This window comes from Phascolarctos cinereus, unplaced genomic scaffold (assembly GCF_003287225.1).
Source record: "Phascolarctos cinereus isolate Bilbo 61053 unplaced genomic scaffold, phaCin_HiC Scaffold_2;HRSCAF=192, whole genome shotgun sequence".
Classification (NCBI taxonomy): domain Eukaryota; kingdom Metazoa; phylum Chordata; class Mammalia; order Diprotodontia; family Phascolarctidae; genus Phascolarctos; species Phascolarctos cinereus.
Genome location: NW_027555625.1, coordinates 63,537,609 through 63,552,214, shown reverse-complemented (window position 1 = coordinate 63,552,214; position 14,606 = coordinate 63,537,609). Strand labels below are relative to the sequence as shown.

Here is a 14,606-nt window from a genome sequence, read left to right as displayed (position 1 = left end):
AAAAATATGTGCTTTTAGGCACTGTGCTAAATGATGGTGATAAAAATATAAGAAAAAAGACAATCAAAGAGCTTATACTCTAATGAGGGAAGACAATACCCAAAAAAGGAGCTGAAAAATGGGGAAGGGGAAAGTTACCCTACTCAGGGTCACTCACGTCCTCTATGAAGAGCCCATAAGCCTATAATGATCAGAAGAAGAGTACAAATTCTGAGACTCTTTTTAGTTGTCAGTCAACAAGCATTTACTAAGTGCTTATTTACTATGTGTGTGAATTAGGCTTGTCCTAAACTCCTGGGTCATGCTGATCCCCTTTGTGATGAGTACAAGATAAAAGGGATGGTGGCTATATTTAATCTCTCTCTCTTGCTGGTTTGATTTCCATGGGATCCAGAAACATAAACTATCAAGCTTGAACTGAAGGTTGCAAGCAGAATGCTGCAGTCTGTTTACCACAAATCAGCAAGAGCCTTAAACTGCTAATGAATTTAGTTCACAATCTGATAAGAGATTGAGGAAAGAAAGCAGAAGCCCCTTTTCCAGGATCCTTTGTGAACTCTTGCTCTGTGTGTTTGGGAAATGTTTCTGTCAGCCAGGAAGACTGGGGAGGGAACCAAGTAGGAATGATGGAGAAAGATAGTTATCAATGGCTATCTGCACTCTGGTGGAGATAGTCAGGATTCCTTCCTCAGATTTCCTTTGGATGAATGAGTTATGCTGAATTTCTTTTTTATTTTATCCCAAGTGCAATAAAGCTACTGTGATGACATAATAGGTGTAATAATATAAGTCCTGAGGAAAGATACTGAATCAACTCAAGAGGGTATGGGCACAGAGCTCCAAAGTAATTTCCAAATTAATTTTATTTCATCTCCTAGATTGAGAGCAAGGGGAAAATGCCTTGCAGTAAGTCTCTGTGCTGGGGATGGACTAGAGAGGCCTGGAATTACATGGATTGGGAAGCTTGGTTGAAGCTTTAAACATTAGGCTATTTACATAGCAGGAAGGAACAGCTTCTAGCATATAGAATAAGACCAGAGTGGCTATCTCTTATTGTTCCCAAAGCTTTCATCCAGACCCCTTGAACTCAATTTTCACTTATGTGAAAGGTTGTTATTGTCCCTCATTCTTTATGATTGGTTATTTTTATTTTTATTTGTTAGGCAATTCGGTTTAAGTGACTTGCCCAGGGTCACACAGCTAGTAAGTGTTAAGTGTTTGGTCTGAGGCTGAATTTGAACTCAGGTCCTCCTGACTTCAGGGCCAGTGCTCTATCCACTGCTCCACCTAGCTGCCCCCTATTGTCCTTCATTCTTGAAGAGGACCATGACATCAGGAAGGTGACACCATGACTTACAAGTGGACTAGATCTAAAAGGGTCTAGGTAAGAATTCTAATTGGGGAGGTCAGAGATTGAATAGACAATGGGAATAGATAATGGAGGGAACAGGAAAGCAGAAGTTTGAAAGGCATCTACACAAAATCAAGGTGGGGCTAGGACTTTCAAAAGGTGATAAAGGAAGGCCTTTCTGGGGCCCATAGACAAGAGGGAGCCAGATCAGAATAAGATTAAAAGGTAAGGCTAAGGCTTTCAAAGGGAGATGAGGGTCTGGGGCCTGTGAGTCAGATTCCCTTTGGGGCAAAGGGTGAAGATCTTGGCTTGGGCCCCGGCCCCCCTCCTCCCCCGTCAGAGCCATCTGGATGCAGTGGCATCAGTGGGTCAGGATGACTGGAGATGGCCCTGGATGCAGTGGGAGACCTTGGCCTTTTTTAAGCTAAGGTCTTCCTCAGGTCTCAGTTTGTCTGACATAACTTCCACTCAAGTGATTAAGGCTAGATAAGAATCCGCAAAGAATGGCCTCTTTTACCTAGTCAAAAAAAGAAAAACAATTAATCTAGGAGAGGAAGACCCTCAGGGTTTCTGGTGGAGACAGAAACAATTGCTATTTACATTCACTCTGAGCCAATCAGGGCCTAAACAATGACCAAATGAGGCTTGGGCTGGGACCTATTGTTGGCCAATCAATCACAGCCAGAGTGATTTGGGTTTAAGGCTCTGTCCTTGAGAAAAAACAATGTTTCAGCATCAACATTTACATTCCTTTGGGCAGAGCATCTACAGGTGAGGGAAGGAAGGGAGGAAAAAAGAAAGGAAGGAGATGCATTGCCCAACTGGAAATGTCCGGTTGGGTCCCCAGTGGGCCAGCTATTGATAGATTATTGATGGTTCTTTGTCTCTCATTCTCAAAGAGGACCAAGACATCTGGAAGGTGATGTCATGACTTGCAAGTGGATTGATTTAAGTAAGGGAGCACATAGAAGCCAATGTTCCCAAGTCAACAACTTACAAGAGTATACATCCTATCTGTGTATCATATTAAAAAACAAACAAACAAACAAAAGGTAGGAAAGAATAAGCTTTGGGTGGTTCGTGAGAATTTAGGTGCCAAGCAAAGGGGCCACATTGACTTAGAAAACCACAAATTACCATTATCTATGTGGTATTGTATTATTCAGTTTGTTAAACATTTTCCAATTACTTTTGAACCTGGTTGGGGCTGCGTTGATTTGACTCCTCTGAATGAAATGACCAAGGGTCATCTCCTAACATCGCATGTCCAGATATCCTGTGGTCTAAGGTCACTGCCGGCTGACACTGAATATCCCAGTGCTCTCTATTCGGGGGTCAGTGTCGCTCTGAGGTCGCTGCCAGCTCTAAGGCCGTGTCGCCCCCCCACCCCCGCCCCTCCTCCCTCCCGCAGGTCCTCCCCTCCCCCCATCCCGCTCTAAGCCCTCTGGGTTCGGTTCTGACGGAGCACAGACCTTCTTCCATATTTTCTAAGCCTTCTCTCCCCCCCAGCCCTGAGGATCTCGGTTCCTGGCATCAGCGCCCGGAGATGCGGCGGGGAAGGGGTTAATGGCCGCGCCCCCGCCCCGCCCCCGCCCAGGACAGGCGGGGTGAGAGAGGTAAGGCGAGGGTACGAAGCCTCCGGCCACCCTCAGCCAGCCCTTCCCATTGGGCCCCGCCCCTAGCCGTCACCGGCGGGGCCGCTCCCGCTCGACCAATGGCAGGGGCGGGTGGGGGCAAGGGGGTGGGCGTTGCCGCCAACCTTTTTTTCCCTGCTGGGAGCACGGGTCGGGGTGGACTTGGAGCTGTCGGGGCTCGGCTGACTGCGGCGCGCTCGCTCAGGCAGCTCGGCGACTGCGGCTCCGCGAGCTCAGGTGCGGGCGGGGGGGGGAGGGGAGCAGGGCGCGCCGGGGGCGGGGCGGGGGGAGCAGGACGCGCGCCGGGCCGGCAGTTGATCGAGGCTCCTCTGCCTCGTTCTTCGCCGCCGCCGCCGCCGCAGCGCCCTGCCCCGGGGATTCCCGCGGCCCCTCTTCGGGCCGTCAGCGCGCGGTGGCGGCGGCTGCAGGGGAGGGAGGCAGCGGAGCTGGGGGCTGCCCTCTCCCGGGCTGGACTCCCCCAGGCGCCGGGCCCTACGCGGCAAGCGCCGGAGTGGCCCTTCCATTTTACACCTGGGGAAACTGAGGCCTACCGAGGAGGAGGGGAGACTGGCCTGGGGGTTGCATTGGCAGTATCAGAGTCGTGGTTCCGGCCCAGCTCTCCGTACATCCCAGGCCAGGCAATCAGCAAATGACCTGCTCTTAGCAGCAAAACCTAGCGCAAGGGCAATGCCATGTTAGCCTTCATCACCATCATCGCCATCATCTGCCCTCCCCTCCCCCAACTCCGGTTCCCAGCTTGTCCAAAGTCAAAGCAGCTGAGCCAGACTTGAACTTCTGACCTCTGAGCTCACTGCCTGTAGGTCAATTTTACATCAGGTGTAAGATGCCAGTGAGAATCCTATCTTGGCTCTCCTCCCCTTGGCTTGTCAATGACCCTTAAAAAAACCCTGCGGGCCAGTCTCATCTCCCCATTCTGCAGATGAAAGCACCGAGGCCCAGAGCTTGAGTCATGCAGCTATAGACTCCAACCTCTGTCTTTTCTTAACAGCCCCTTCTGAGGACCAGAAGAACCTCAGTCTGAGGATTGGTGACCCAGACTTTGGGTGTGGCTGGTAGAGTTTGCCTTTGAAGTGAGGTTAGGCTGAAGGAGGGAGCTGCCTGCCTTAGTTCCCTCCGCCTGGAGGTGATGAGTGTGGTGACCAGGGGTAAGTAAACCAGCCCTGCCTTTCCTAGGAGCTTGAGCTTTGAGGGGATTGAATCACTTTTTCTAGGGTCACCTAGAAGTTGCCCAGTTAACTGGAGGCCTGCCTACTGGAGTCTTGTGGTCCAGGAGTAAGTCAACTTGGACTTGGTGGTTTTTGTTTTGTTTTTAGAAGCTTGGTTGCTTTCGTTTGAGCAAGGGACAAAATTCAGCATTTTGTGCATTTGAGTTCTGGAGAAATGGGGTAGCTTTAGTCTGTAATGACTGTGGTTCCAAAATCTTGCCTGTCTTTTCTTGCCTAAATTTATACAAGTTTAAATATGTATTGAGGGGCAGCTAGGTGGCTCAGTGCATAGAGCTCCAGCCTTGGAGTCAGGAGGACCTCAGTTCAAATGTGGCCTCAGACACTTGATGCTTGCTCGATGTGTGACCCTGGACAACTCACTTAACCCCATTGCCTCACCAAAAAAAAAATTAAAAATATACATGTGAGTAGGAATATTAGGAGTTAAGCTAGAGATTCAATTCATCAGCTCTTAGAGCTGGAAAGGGACCTTAGAGGTCCTTATTGTTGAGTAGTTTCAGTCATGTCCACTTCTGTGACCCCATTTAGAATTTTCTTGGCAGACATACTGATTTGGTTTGCCATTTTCTTCTCTAGCTCATTTGACAGCTGAGGAAAATGAGGCAAACAGGGTGAAGTGACTTGCTCAAGTTCTTACAGCTAGTAAGTGACTGAGGCTGGATTTAAACTTTATGTGTGTGTGTGATGTGACCAGCATTGTATTAACTCTGCCACCTAGCTGGGCCCAGGTGAGATAAATTACTTGCCCAAGGTCCCATTGGTAATTAGTTTTAGAGCTAGGACTTGAACCCCTGGTCTTCTGACATAGATGTTTTTGTTCTTTTAAAGGATAGTGAAATAATTTCAGTGCATGTTTACATGCCATGTTTCAAGAATTAAATCTTCCTTAAGCCTTGAATGTTTTAATTTTCAGGTTTAAAGAAATCTGATTCTCCTAAAGGAATAGCCCTATCCAGTCTAATTTCATAATGTCTAGTACTGTGATGAGTTGGATTTTCAATTCAGCCAGAAGCAGCATTGCCACCTTACAAGGGAAAGGACATTTGTATTCAAGATGTGTCCAAAACAGGAATAAGTTAAAGTGGAAGATTTTTTCTAAAGAGCTATTTAAATCAACAGCAGTAGACTGTGGACCACACAATAATAGCCTTTTTCTACAAAAAGCTTTCAGGCACACTTCCACTGAAGAAGATGACTTTCATTTGCAGCTCACACCAGCCCAGATAAGTGAGGTCTTGAGAGCTGGTGAATCATCACATAAAATTCTCCAATATGAGGGCAAACTTCCTAATCCAGTGTTAAGGTTTGAAACTAACCAGTTGGCTGCCAACTCTCCAGTCGAGGACCGTGGAAGTGTCGTATCTTGCCTTCAGACTAAAGGAATGATGTTTGGTGTCTTTGATGGGCATGGGGGCCATGCATGTGCCCAGGCAGTAAGTGAAAGGCTCTTCTATTATGTCGCTGTGTCGTTGATGTCTCATAAAACCCTGGAGGTGTTGGAGGATGCCATGGAGTATATGAAGCCTCTCCTGCCCATCCTGCAGTGGCATAAGCACCCAGGTGACAGTATTTACAAGGAAGTTACTTCTGTGCACTTTGACCACCTCCGAGTCTATTGGCAAGAGCTGCTGGACCTGCATATGGAAATGGGGCTCAGCATAAAGGAAGCTTTAACATATTCCTTCCAGAGACTGGATTCTGACATCTCTCTGGAAATTCAGGCTCCCTTGGAGGATGAAATGTTGAGAAACCTCTCCCTCCAGGTTGCATTTTCTGGTGCAACAGCGTGTATGGCTCATGTTGATGGGATTCACTTGCATGTGGCGAATGCTGGGGACTGTCGTGCTATACTTGGTGTGCAGGAAGAGAATGGGGCATGGTCTTGTCTGCCCCTTACCCGAGACCATAATGCCTGGAACAAAGCTGAGCTCTTAAGGCTGAAGAAGGAACATCCAGAGTCTGAGGAGAGAACTGTTATTGTGGACGATAGGCTTTTAGGTGTTCTCATGCCTTCCAGGGCATTTGGTGATGTCCAGTTAAAATGGAGTAAAGAATTGCAGCAGAGTGTCCTCCAGAGAGGTTTTGACACCGAGGCTTTGAATATTTACCGGTTCACCCCTCCTAACTACTACACACCGCCTTATTTGACGGCAGAACCAGAAATCACTTACCACAAATTGAGACGTCAGGATAAGTTCCTCGTCATGGCTTCTGATGGACTGTGGGACTTGCTGGGGAATGAAGATGTGGTTAGGCTTGTTGTGGAGCACCTTGAGGAGGCAAATAGGCAGAAACCTGAACTGACTGAGAAACCGGCTAATCTGGGCCTCATGCAAAGCGTGTTACTCCGAAGAAAAGCCAAAGGCATCCTTGCCCCTGACCAAAATGCAGCCACTCATCTAATTAGGCATGCCATTGGATGCAACGGATATGGGGAGATGGACCAAGAGAGGCTGTCAGCCATGTTGACATTGCCCGATGATTTAGCACGGATGTATAGGGATGATATCACAGTTACAGTGGTTTATTTTAATTCAGACTCAATTGACATGTTTTATAAGAGGAGTGAATAAGTTTTTTCCCCTCTTCCCGCCGACTGCAAAAGTTTATTTAAATGTTATGATATAAAATTTTTTTATGTTTAAGCTGTCATGTTTGAACTGTTAGAAATGCAAAGAAATGTTAGTGCAAATATCTGCTGAAAATATTTAACTTAATAGATTAGACTAAAGTTGAACATACAAGTTAAAGGTGGTCTCCATTGTGTTATCTTTCCATAAGCACAAAAAACCCCAGTTTGAAGTTAGAGCATAGCCTAGTTTAACAAATAGGTGTTTTGTTTTTTAAATAGTATTTAAATTAAGAAAAATCTGATGTTGAATAATGATTGGAGCTTGAGTTATGTAAAAAACTGATTCTTGGGTCATAGTTTCTTTAAAAGTGGAAGTATACTGTGATCGTCTTAGGTTACATCCCTATACCTGTGAACTTACCAGTCACAATTCACTGTTAGAGACTTAATGGGCTGTGAAAGGAGTTTTCAACATTACTGATTTGCATGGTTTACAAAGCATACTATAGGACCCTTGTTCTATTCAGTATTGTAACATTTAGACTGGCCTTGTGAATACATTTTGTGATGACATGTTCTACTTATTTTTTAGGCCCTAGAAAATTGATTGTACAAACTTGCAAATAGATCTTGCATGTATGCCTTAAAATATGAAGGGACATTTAGTCCCACTTTTGCTAAGGCCTTCACGTCAAAGGCCTTTATTTGTAGAACCTTTTCCCTATGCTGCCCTCCGTTTCTCTCCAGAGTAGACAGTTGAATAATTATGCAAATGAATTCTGATGAGATCATCAGGATATCTCCTAGCTTCTGGCAAAGACTTAAGTAGGCGTAATTTCCCCTGTCTAACTCAAGATCCCCATCTACCTTGAGATATCCATCCAGCTATGAGAGTTATTCAGCTTACCTCTTAACTTTGACCAAGCCTTCTGTTTGCTGTTGCTGACAACGTAAAGGAGAAATGATGTGGAGGGGAAAATGCTACATTTTTACTTCCTTCCTGAATAGCACTTGAAGCAGGCAATTCAGAGTATTTGGTAGATGTAACTTGCTTTTCAGTTTTATGGGGAGGAGCAGGCTTTCTTATGATGTAGGATTTGAATTGAGAAGTAAAAATTAGACATGTGGAATTAGAAGCAGGATGCTGAGGGCTTGGAGTTGAGGTCTTGACCTGTCAAACTCTGCCCCTGGGGCAGCTAGGTAGCAGTGGATAGAGCACTGGCCCTGGAGTCAGGAGGACCTGAGTTCAAATGGGGCCTCAGACACTTAACACTTACTATCTGTGTGACCTTAGGCAAGTTACTTAACCCCAATAGCCTCACCGAAAAAGCAAAAAAAGAAAAAAATTTAAAAATTTAAAAAAATCAAACTCTGCCCCTGACACTTTAGACATTGATTTGAACAAGTCATTTGACCTCTCGCTACATACCTCCTTTGGAATCTTCCTTTCGTGGAAGGTGTACCTGTGCTGGGAGTCCTCCCTATTAAAGAAATCACATAGTCTGATGTATGGAATTTAAAAAGCACAAAGGTGCTATTCATCTCTAAATCCCTGCAGAATCCTGAACTATCAGAACTGGAAGGACTTTGAGACAGAATCTATTTCAGCCCCTGTATCTAGTGCTGAGTGTAGAAATTAAAAAAACAATTAAAGGGCAGTTAATTGGTGTCTGAAATGAAGCTGTATATATACTTTAAATTTTGCCTGTAAGTCCTAAGGTTCTACCATGAAAAACATTCACTCCCTTTGGGGTGGTTTGACTTTTTTCATTCCTCTTTATGCTTTCCCTGTTCTTCCCTCTAATGAAACTAGAACTTTCTAGCAAGGGTGAATTATTACAACTGAGAAGGCCCACTGGGTGGGAACAAGGGCATCACTGCTCAGCTGGTGGTGTCTTAGGTGTGATCAGAAAGACCTGCTCCCTTTGAGTAACTAAAGGGACCTAAGAAGGGGAGAACGAGTTAGACAAACTTTGAGAAACCAGAGGTTTAAAAAGCTAACAAATGTGGTGTTTGTTCCCTCCACTCTCCCCTCACTCTGAGGAGATGTGCCCTAAAAGTTAACTCTCCAAGTTGTATGTCTTGGGCCTAAGTTCTCCATTCCCTTTGGGCCTCTATTAGTGTGACTTGGCACTAGCTTTTCCTATTTACTTGGTAGTATGTATCAGATTATTGCACCCCTTGGCCACTGATAATGTGGATAAGAAGCAGTTAAGGGTTAGGACAATTCTCTTCCCTTTTCCACCTCCCATGCCGCAACACTGCATGTTTATGTGGCCTGTTTTAGTTTTAACATGGATTTCAGTCTGTAAGTACTAAGTGAAATTTAGTGCTGCATCTAATGTTTGTTTGAAATAACTGGTTACTGCTTTTAAAACACTCATTTTTTTTTACACCAAGGCAAATTCTGATCCCTGATGCCCATGATAGCCTTAAAATGTCAACTAATGTGGCTTGCCTTAATTTACTTCAAGATATTGCTCAAGTCAAGGACCTGTATTTCTGGGAATATTTGTGCTGCTTCTGACTTAATATAATATGAATTATTTTCCTGTCAGCAACTGAGTGTGCTCCTAGTACTGATATACTTCATGTAACTACCCTTCCTTTCAGCTTGCTAAAAAATGAGGCTTTTCAGGGGCTGGGGGGAGTCTTTATAAAAAAATTAGTCTTAGAGATTGAGCTATACTTGAGCCTTGAGTTTAGCACTTGGGATTATCCGTAAGAATCCAGATTTAATTGCAGTAATGCACTTTGCAGGCAGGGTGCCTAGAGATCTTTTGCGAAATTCTGTCCCACTTTGTACATTTTCTTGCTTTTCAATCTTGCCTTTGGAAGGACTAACCAAAAAGTGGCTTGAGTGGGCCCCTAGGTGACCCTCTGAGTTCAAATCAGGGCTCAAATGCATGACACTTACTAGCTGTGTGACCCTGGGTGAGTCATTTAACCCCGATTGCCTCACTAAAAAGCAAAAAAGTGGCTTGTATTCCATTGTGGGGATGGTTATGAACTTTATATCCAGCCTGCCAAATGTCTGTAGATGTCAAGCAAAAGATTTGTTTGCTCTAGAACAGTGAAACCTTTGGGTTAAAAGAATTCAATCATGTTGGTTAAACTTCAGCCTTCACTCAGCTGCTGATTTACCTTCTCTGGCATGTATTTGTGTTGGAACTGTTGTGGGATGAGAGGTTAGCAATAAAGTTCTTAGCTAGGAGAAAAATTAAAATGTCTAAAGCCTACTGGACCATGTTTCTCAGCTTGTTTTTAGATGTTTCAAGATTATCTTGTATTTCAGTAGCAGTAAAGTAGGATTCAAGTGGTATTGAAAGTTTGTTTTAATTTGGATATAGACTTTGCAAACATAATTTGGTGCTTAACATTCTTAAAATTGCACATGTAAAACTCAGGTAGTGTTTGCAATACTTAGGAAATTTTTATTTGCAAATATTTTTTTTCATTGGTTACTGATAATGTTGATGAGCTAAAAATTTTGTCAGGGATGATGGTACTAATTGGAAGTTCTAACGAATGTGGCCAATTAAGTTCAGTATTAGCTCTCCAAACCAAGTTATGTGATGCTGCTGACCTATAAAGTGTGTATAGAAGCACATAATATAAAAGCACATTCTAAATTAAGTGCTCATGACTGGGATGAAAGTTTTTTTAGGACAATCTTTCTGAATGAGGAAAGAACTGGTGCAATTTCCAACCTTCTGATAGTTCCATTAATGTGAATGTACTAATAGCACTCACTTTGCTGATAATTTCTAATTATTTTATAAGAAACACAAGAACAGCACAGCATTTCCTTAGCTGTTTTTTAGAAGCCCAGATAGCTCCCGATATTACTTACTCTTGGGTCACAATAACTCAGTCAAAAGTCCTTTGAAGCATTGGTTTTGGGGAAGCAATAGTTGTTGCATGTTTTGTATTCAGTAGCGAAGAGATGTCCTCCTCATCACTGTGAATGTGAAATGTGATATGACCAGATGTACTAAGGAAGCACTTTCTCATGGAGTACATATCTTTATCTCCAGATTCCTCAGGCACCTGCCAGTTTAACTTGCCATGGAGAAAACAATTGTCTTATTTTGTTAGGAATTTACTGTGTTGGAAGAAATGATTAACAATGCTCTTAATAATTTCTGAAATTTGTATTTGTTGTATACAGATGATGCAGATGTTCGTATGACTGGTTTTTTCTAACTTGCAAATATTTAAACGAGCAACTTGTGAATAAAGTGGCAAAGCTATTCTTGGTCCTTTTTTCTTTTTTTAGGCCTTAGGTTAATAGATTTGGTGAGCTTTAGTCTCTATCTTTATTTGACCCTGGAAATTTTAACATGCTGTTCAAAGTCTACCCTTAAGAGAAGTTGGATGGATACTGTGTACTTGCTGGCTCAAAGCACAAGACGTTCCCATTACAGTGTTTGCCCTTCTTCCTTTAATGTTCAATTTAGTAACCTGAAATGGGAGAGCAATTGGATACAAGAGGCCTTTATTTAAGGGACAAATAAATCCTCTTAATTGTGTCTGAGGCTTATGAGAACCACTCAAGTACTTTGACTTAAGGTTCTACTGAATTTTTCTGTTGCTTTATTGTTTGGAAAATTCTCTGATGCCATATGATTACAGTGTGGTATCCTCTTAGTTGTAGGTGTCTTTGGAGGGACTCAAGGAAGGCCCCTTTACTCCATTCTTTATTCATGCCTCATAACTTTGCCGAGGGCATTACAAACAACTGAGTTGATTAGTTTGAGTTTCCTTGAAAATAACTCCATCACTGTTTTAAGAATCCAAGATTTTCATCCGTGTGAGGGGTTCTCTCTCCTGATACAGATCATCGCTTCTCTATGCCTTAGTTTAATGAATTATTGTGACCAGAAAAATTTGTCTCCTACTTGCCAATCCTCTTGTCAACTGTGGTCTCGTGCACATACCTAGCTGGTCCGCAGTCCCCAGATGGAACCTGTCCCTGAGGCCATACTCCAAGTCTCTCTCGCTTGGTATTACTACATGAATATCAAGTATTAATGTATGAAAGATGACAAAGCACTTAGAGAATGCTTGTTGGCTGACTTTTCAGAAAACTCAGGGTCATCGCCCTTCTTCCCACTTAGTATTGTCCTTCTCCACTAGGGAAAAGGGCAGGAACTGAACTTTCTGCTTGTATTAGTATTCTCAGCCCTTCACAAGGGCATATAGTAAAGTGCTTAATAAATGCTTGTGGGCTTTTCTGAAAATTCGATTCATGAAAGAGAAAGACCATCTGTCCTCTGATCCTGTAAAATAAAACCCTAATCTTACAATGGTCAACTACTGTAATGGAATTCATTCTGACCAGTGAATTTGTAACTGGGAACTACCTGAGAGGTTATCTCCCCATTTTACAGATTGGAAAACAAGAGTCCCAGAGAATCAAAGTGACCTTTTCCGTGTTTCATAGGTAGTGAGTCAGGGAGTCAGGATTTGAATCCAGGATCTCTGACTCCCAACCCAGTGTTCTTTTGAAGCCAGGTCCTCCAGTCAGCAAATCCAGAGCTCCCATTACTATGCCACACCACCTGCTTACCAGGAGTCATCCTGGAGCTAGTGTTTACAGTAAAGGGGACAGGAGGGCTTATTATAGCTAAGGTCAGAGAACCATACATTGGAAACAACCTGTGGCACTCCTACCAGGAAGTGCCACTTTGGATTTACGAAGATAGGGTGCATCCCAAGGGGGCTTTGAAGCTAGTCTGGTAGCAGATTGCTTGGTGTTAGTGCTGTGTTCGTTTCCCAGTCCTCTGTGCACTTGGAAGGCTTTTTGGATTTAAATCCGCTTTCAATGCTGGTCACACGTGCAGTAGGTTTTCTGTGTGACGAGGGCATCCAAGTACAGCTTCTTGAAAAAGCGATCCTCACCCTAGAACTAGTTGGCGCTGTGCCGAAAACAGGGCAAATGCTTTCACTTTCAAATTAATTGAAACAGAAAGGGCTCTATTTAATGTTTATTTATTTTGATATTCAAGCAAGGAGGCTGCATGGTATAGGGCAAGTAGCACTGAATTTGGAGTCAATCAATAAATATTAAGTGCCTGCTATGTGCCAGGCACTGTGCTAAGTGCTGGGGATACTAGAAGGCTAAAGATAATCCCTGCCTTCAAGGAGTTCACTATCTAACGGGGGAGACAACAGGCAAACAGATACATGTACAAGCAAGCTGAATACAGGATAAACAGGAAATAATGGAGGTAAGACACTAGAATTAAGAGAGGTTGAGGAAGGCTTCAAAATCTCAGCTCCAGCATTTACCAGCTGAATCACCTTGGGCAAGCCACTCAAACCTTTCTGAGCCTTAGTTTTCTGATCTGTTAAATGGGAAACTTAGTCTTTGTACTACTTACTTGACGTGATTATTCTGAGGATCATATTCTCTCTCTCTCTCTCTCTCTCTCTCTCAATAGAACTATCTCTATAGATCTCTATAGATATAGATAGGTATCTATATTATGTACTATAGAAATGTGGTTTGTTAATTGTCTCATCTCTTGGGCCTTTTTCTTCAGTTGATTACAAGACTCACTTTGACTTCCAGAGACCAGAGATCAGCAAATAACTTTGTTATTATTATTGAGTTGTTTCAGTCATATCCTACTCTTTGTGGTCTTGTTTGGGGTTTTCTTGGCAAAGATACTGGAATGGTTTGCCATTTCCTTCTCTAGTTCATTTTACAGATGAGGGACTGAGGCAGGGTTAAGTGACTTGCCCAGGGTCACACAGCTAGTGAGTGTCTGAGGCTGGATTTGAACTCATGAAGATAATTCTTCCTAACTTTACAAACCAAGTGAAGGTTGTGCTGGATTCTCAAAGCTCACGAATAGCCTTCTGGACCACTTGCCACAACCTAACTTTAGGTTCCTAAACCAAGCCTATGTGCATGCCAATTAACTAAAGTTTCTCCATCTGCTAAGAAGATCTTTCTGAAGTCTCATTTGGTTGATTTCCCACGTAGTCACCCCACACCTAGTCACCGTATGGTAATTTTTTCTGTTCTCTTTTATCCAGAGAATATATTTTAGTCTGCACCCTAATTCTATCACCTTTCTTCCAGGAGGTGGGTACTTGGTCCTTCAGTCAGTCAATGGCTAGCTGCCTTATAATTTCGTCAGCCAGTCACCAAGTATTTATTACACTATATTCCAAGCACTGTGCTCAGTGCTGGTGATACAAAGAAAGGCAAAACCATGAAGCTTGCTCTCAAGGAGCTCACATTCTAACGAGGGAGACAGTATGTAACTGTATATAAGAGATATACAGCATAAATGGAAGGGAATTTTAGGGAGAAGGGTGACACTGGGCAAGTCACTTAACTTGGGTAGGGAGACCAGGAAAGGTTTCCCATACAAGTGTGGGGTTTTAATTGAGTCTTGAAGGAAGCCAAGGATCAGATGTATGTGGAGATCACATTTTAGACATGGTGGACAGCCAGTAGAAGTACATGGAGTGCCATATGTGAGGAGTAGCAAGAAGCCCAGCGTGGTTGGATTACACACCCAACAAATTGTAAGAAAACTAGAAAGGGGCTAGGTAGAAGGGTTTGAAATGTCATGGCCCATATCCCAACTCATCCTGTCCTAGCTAAACCCAATTTAATGAATCAGATAGATGGAGGAGCAACTCCATGCCTCCTCAAGAAGCAATAAACACTTCCTTACATTTCCGTTACCAACTGGGAATGGACACTCCTTGTTTCATACCTTGTATTAGCTGTTAATATGGTCACGTGGATGTGAACCACTCAGTCACCAGGGTAAAGACTA

The 14,606-nt window shown here is 43.4% G+C and overlaps 1 protein-coding gene across 1 annotated transcript; it reads left to right on the top strand.

Moving 5' to 3' along the window:
• Positions 1-3,116: 3,116 nt before the first annotated feature.
• On the top strand, positions 3,117-11,057 carry PDP2 (pyruvate dehydrogenase phosphatase catalytic subunit 2). Its single transcript, XM_020989436.2, has 3 exons — positions 3,117-3,222; positions 3,995-4,151; positions 5,146-11,057. Exon 3 carries the CDS (start codon positions 5,201-5,203, stop codon positions 6,803-6,805), a length of 1,605 nt encoding a protein of 534 aa, XP_020845095.1. The 5' UTR covers positions 3,117-3,222; positions 3,995-4,151; positions 5,146-5,200; the 3' UTR covers positions 6,806-11,057.
• Positions 11,058-14,606: the final 3,549 nt, after the last annotated feature.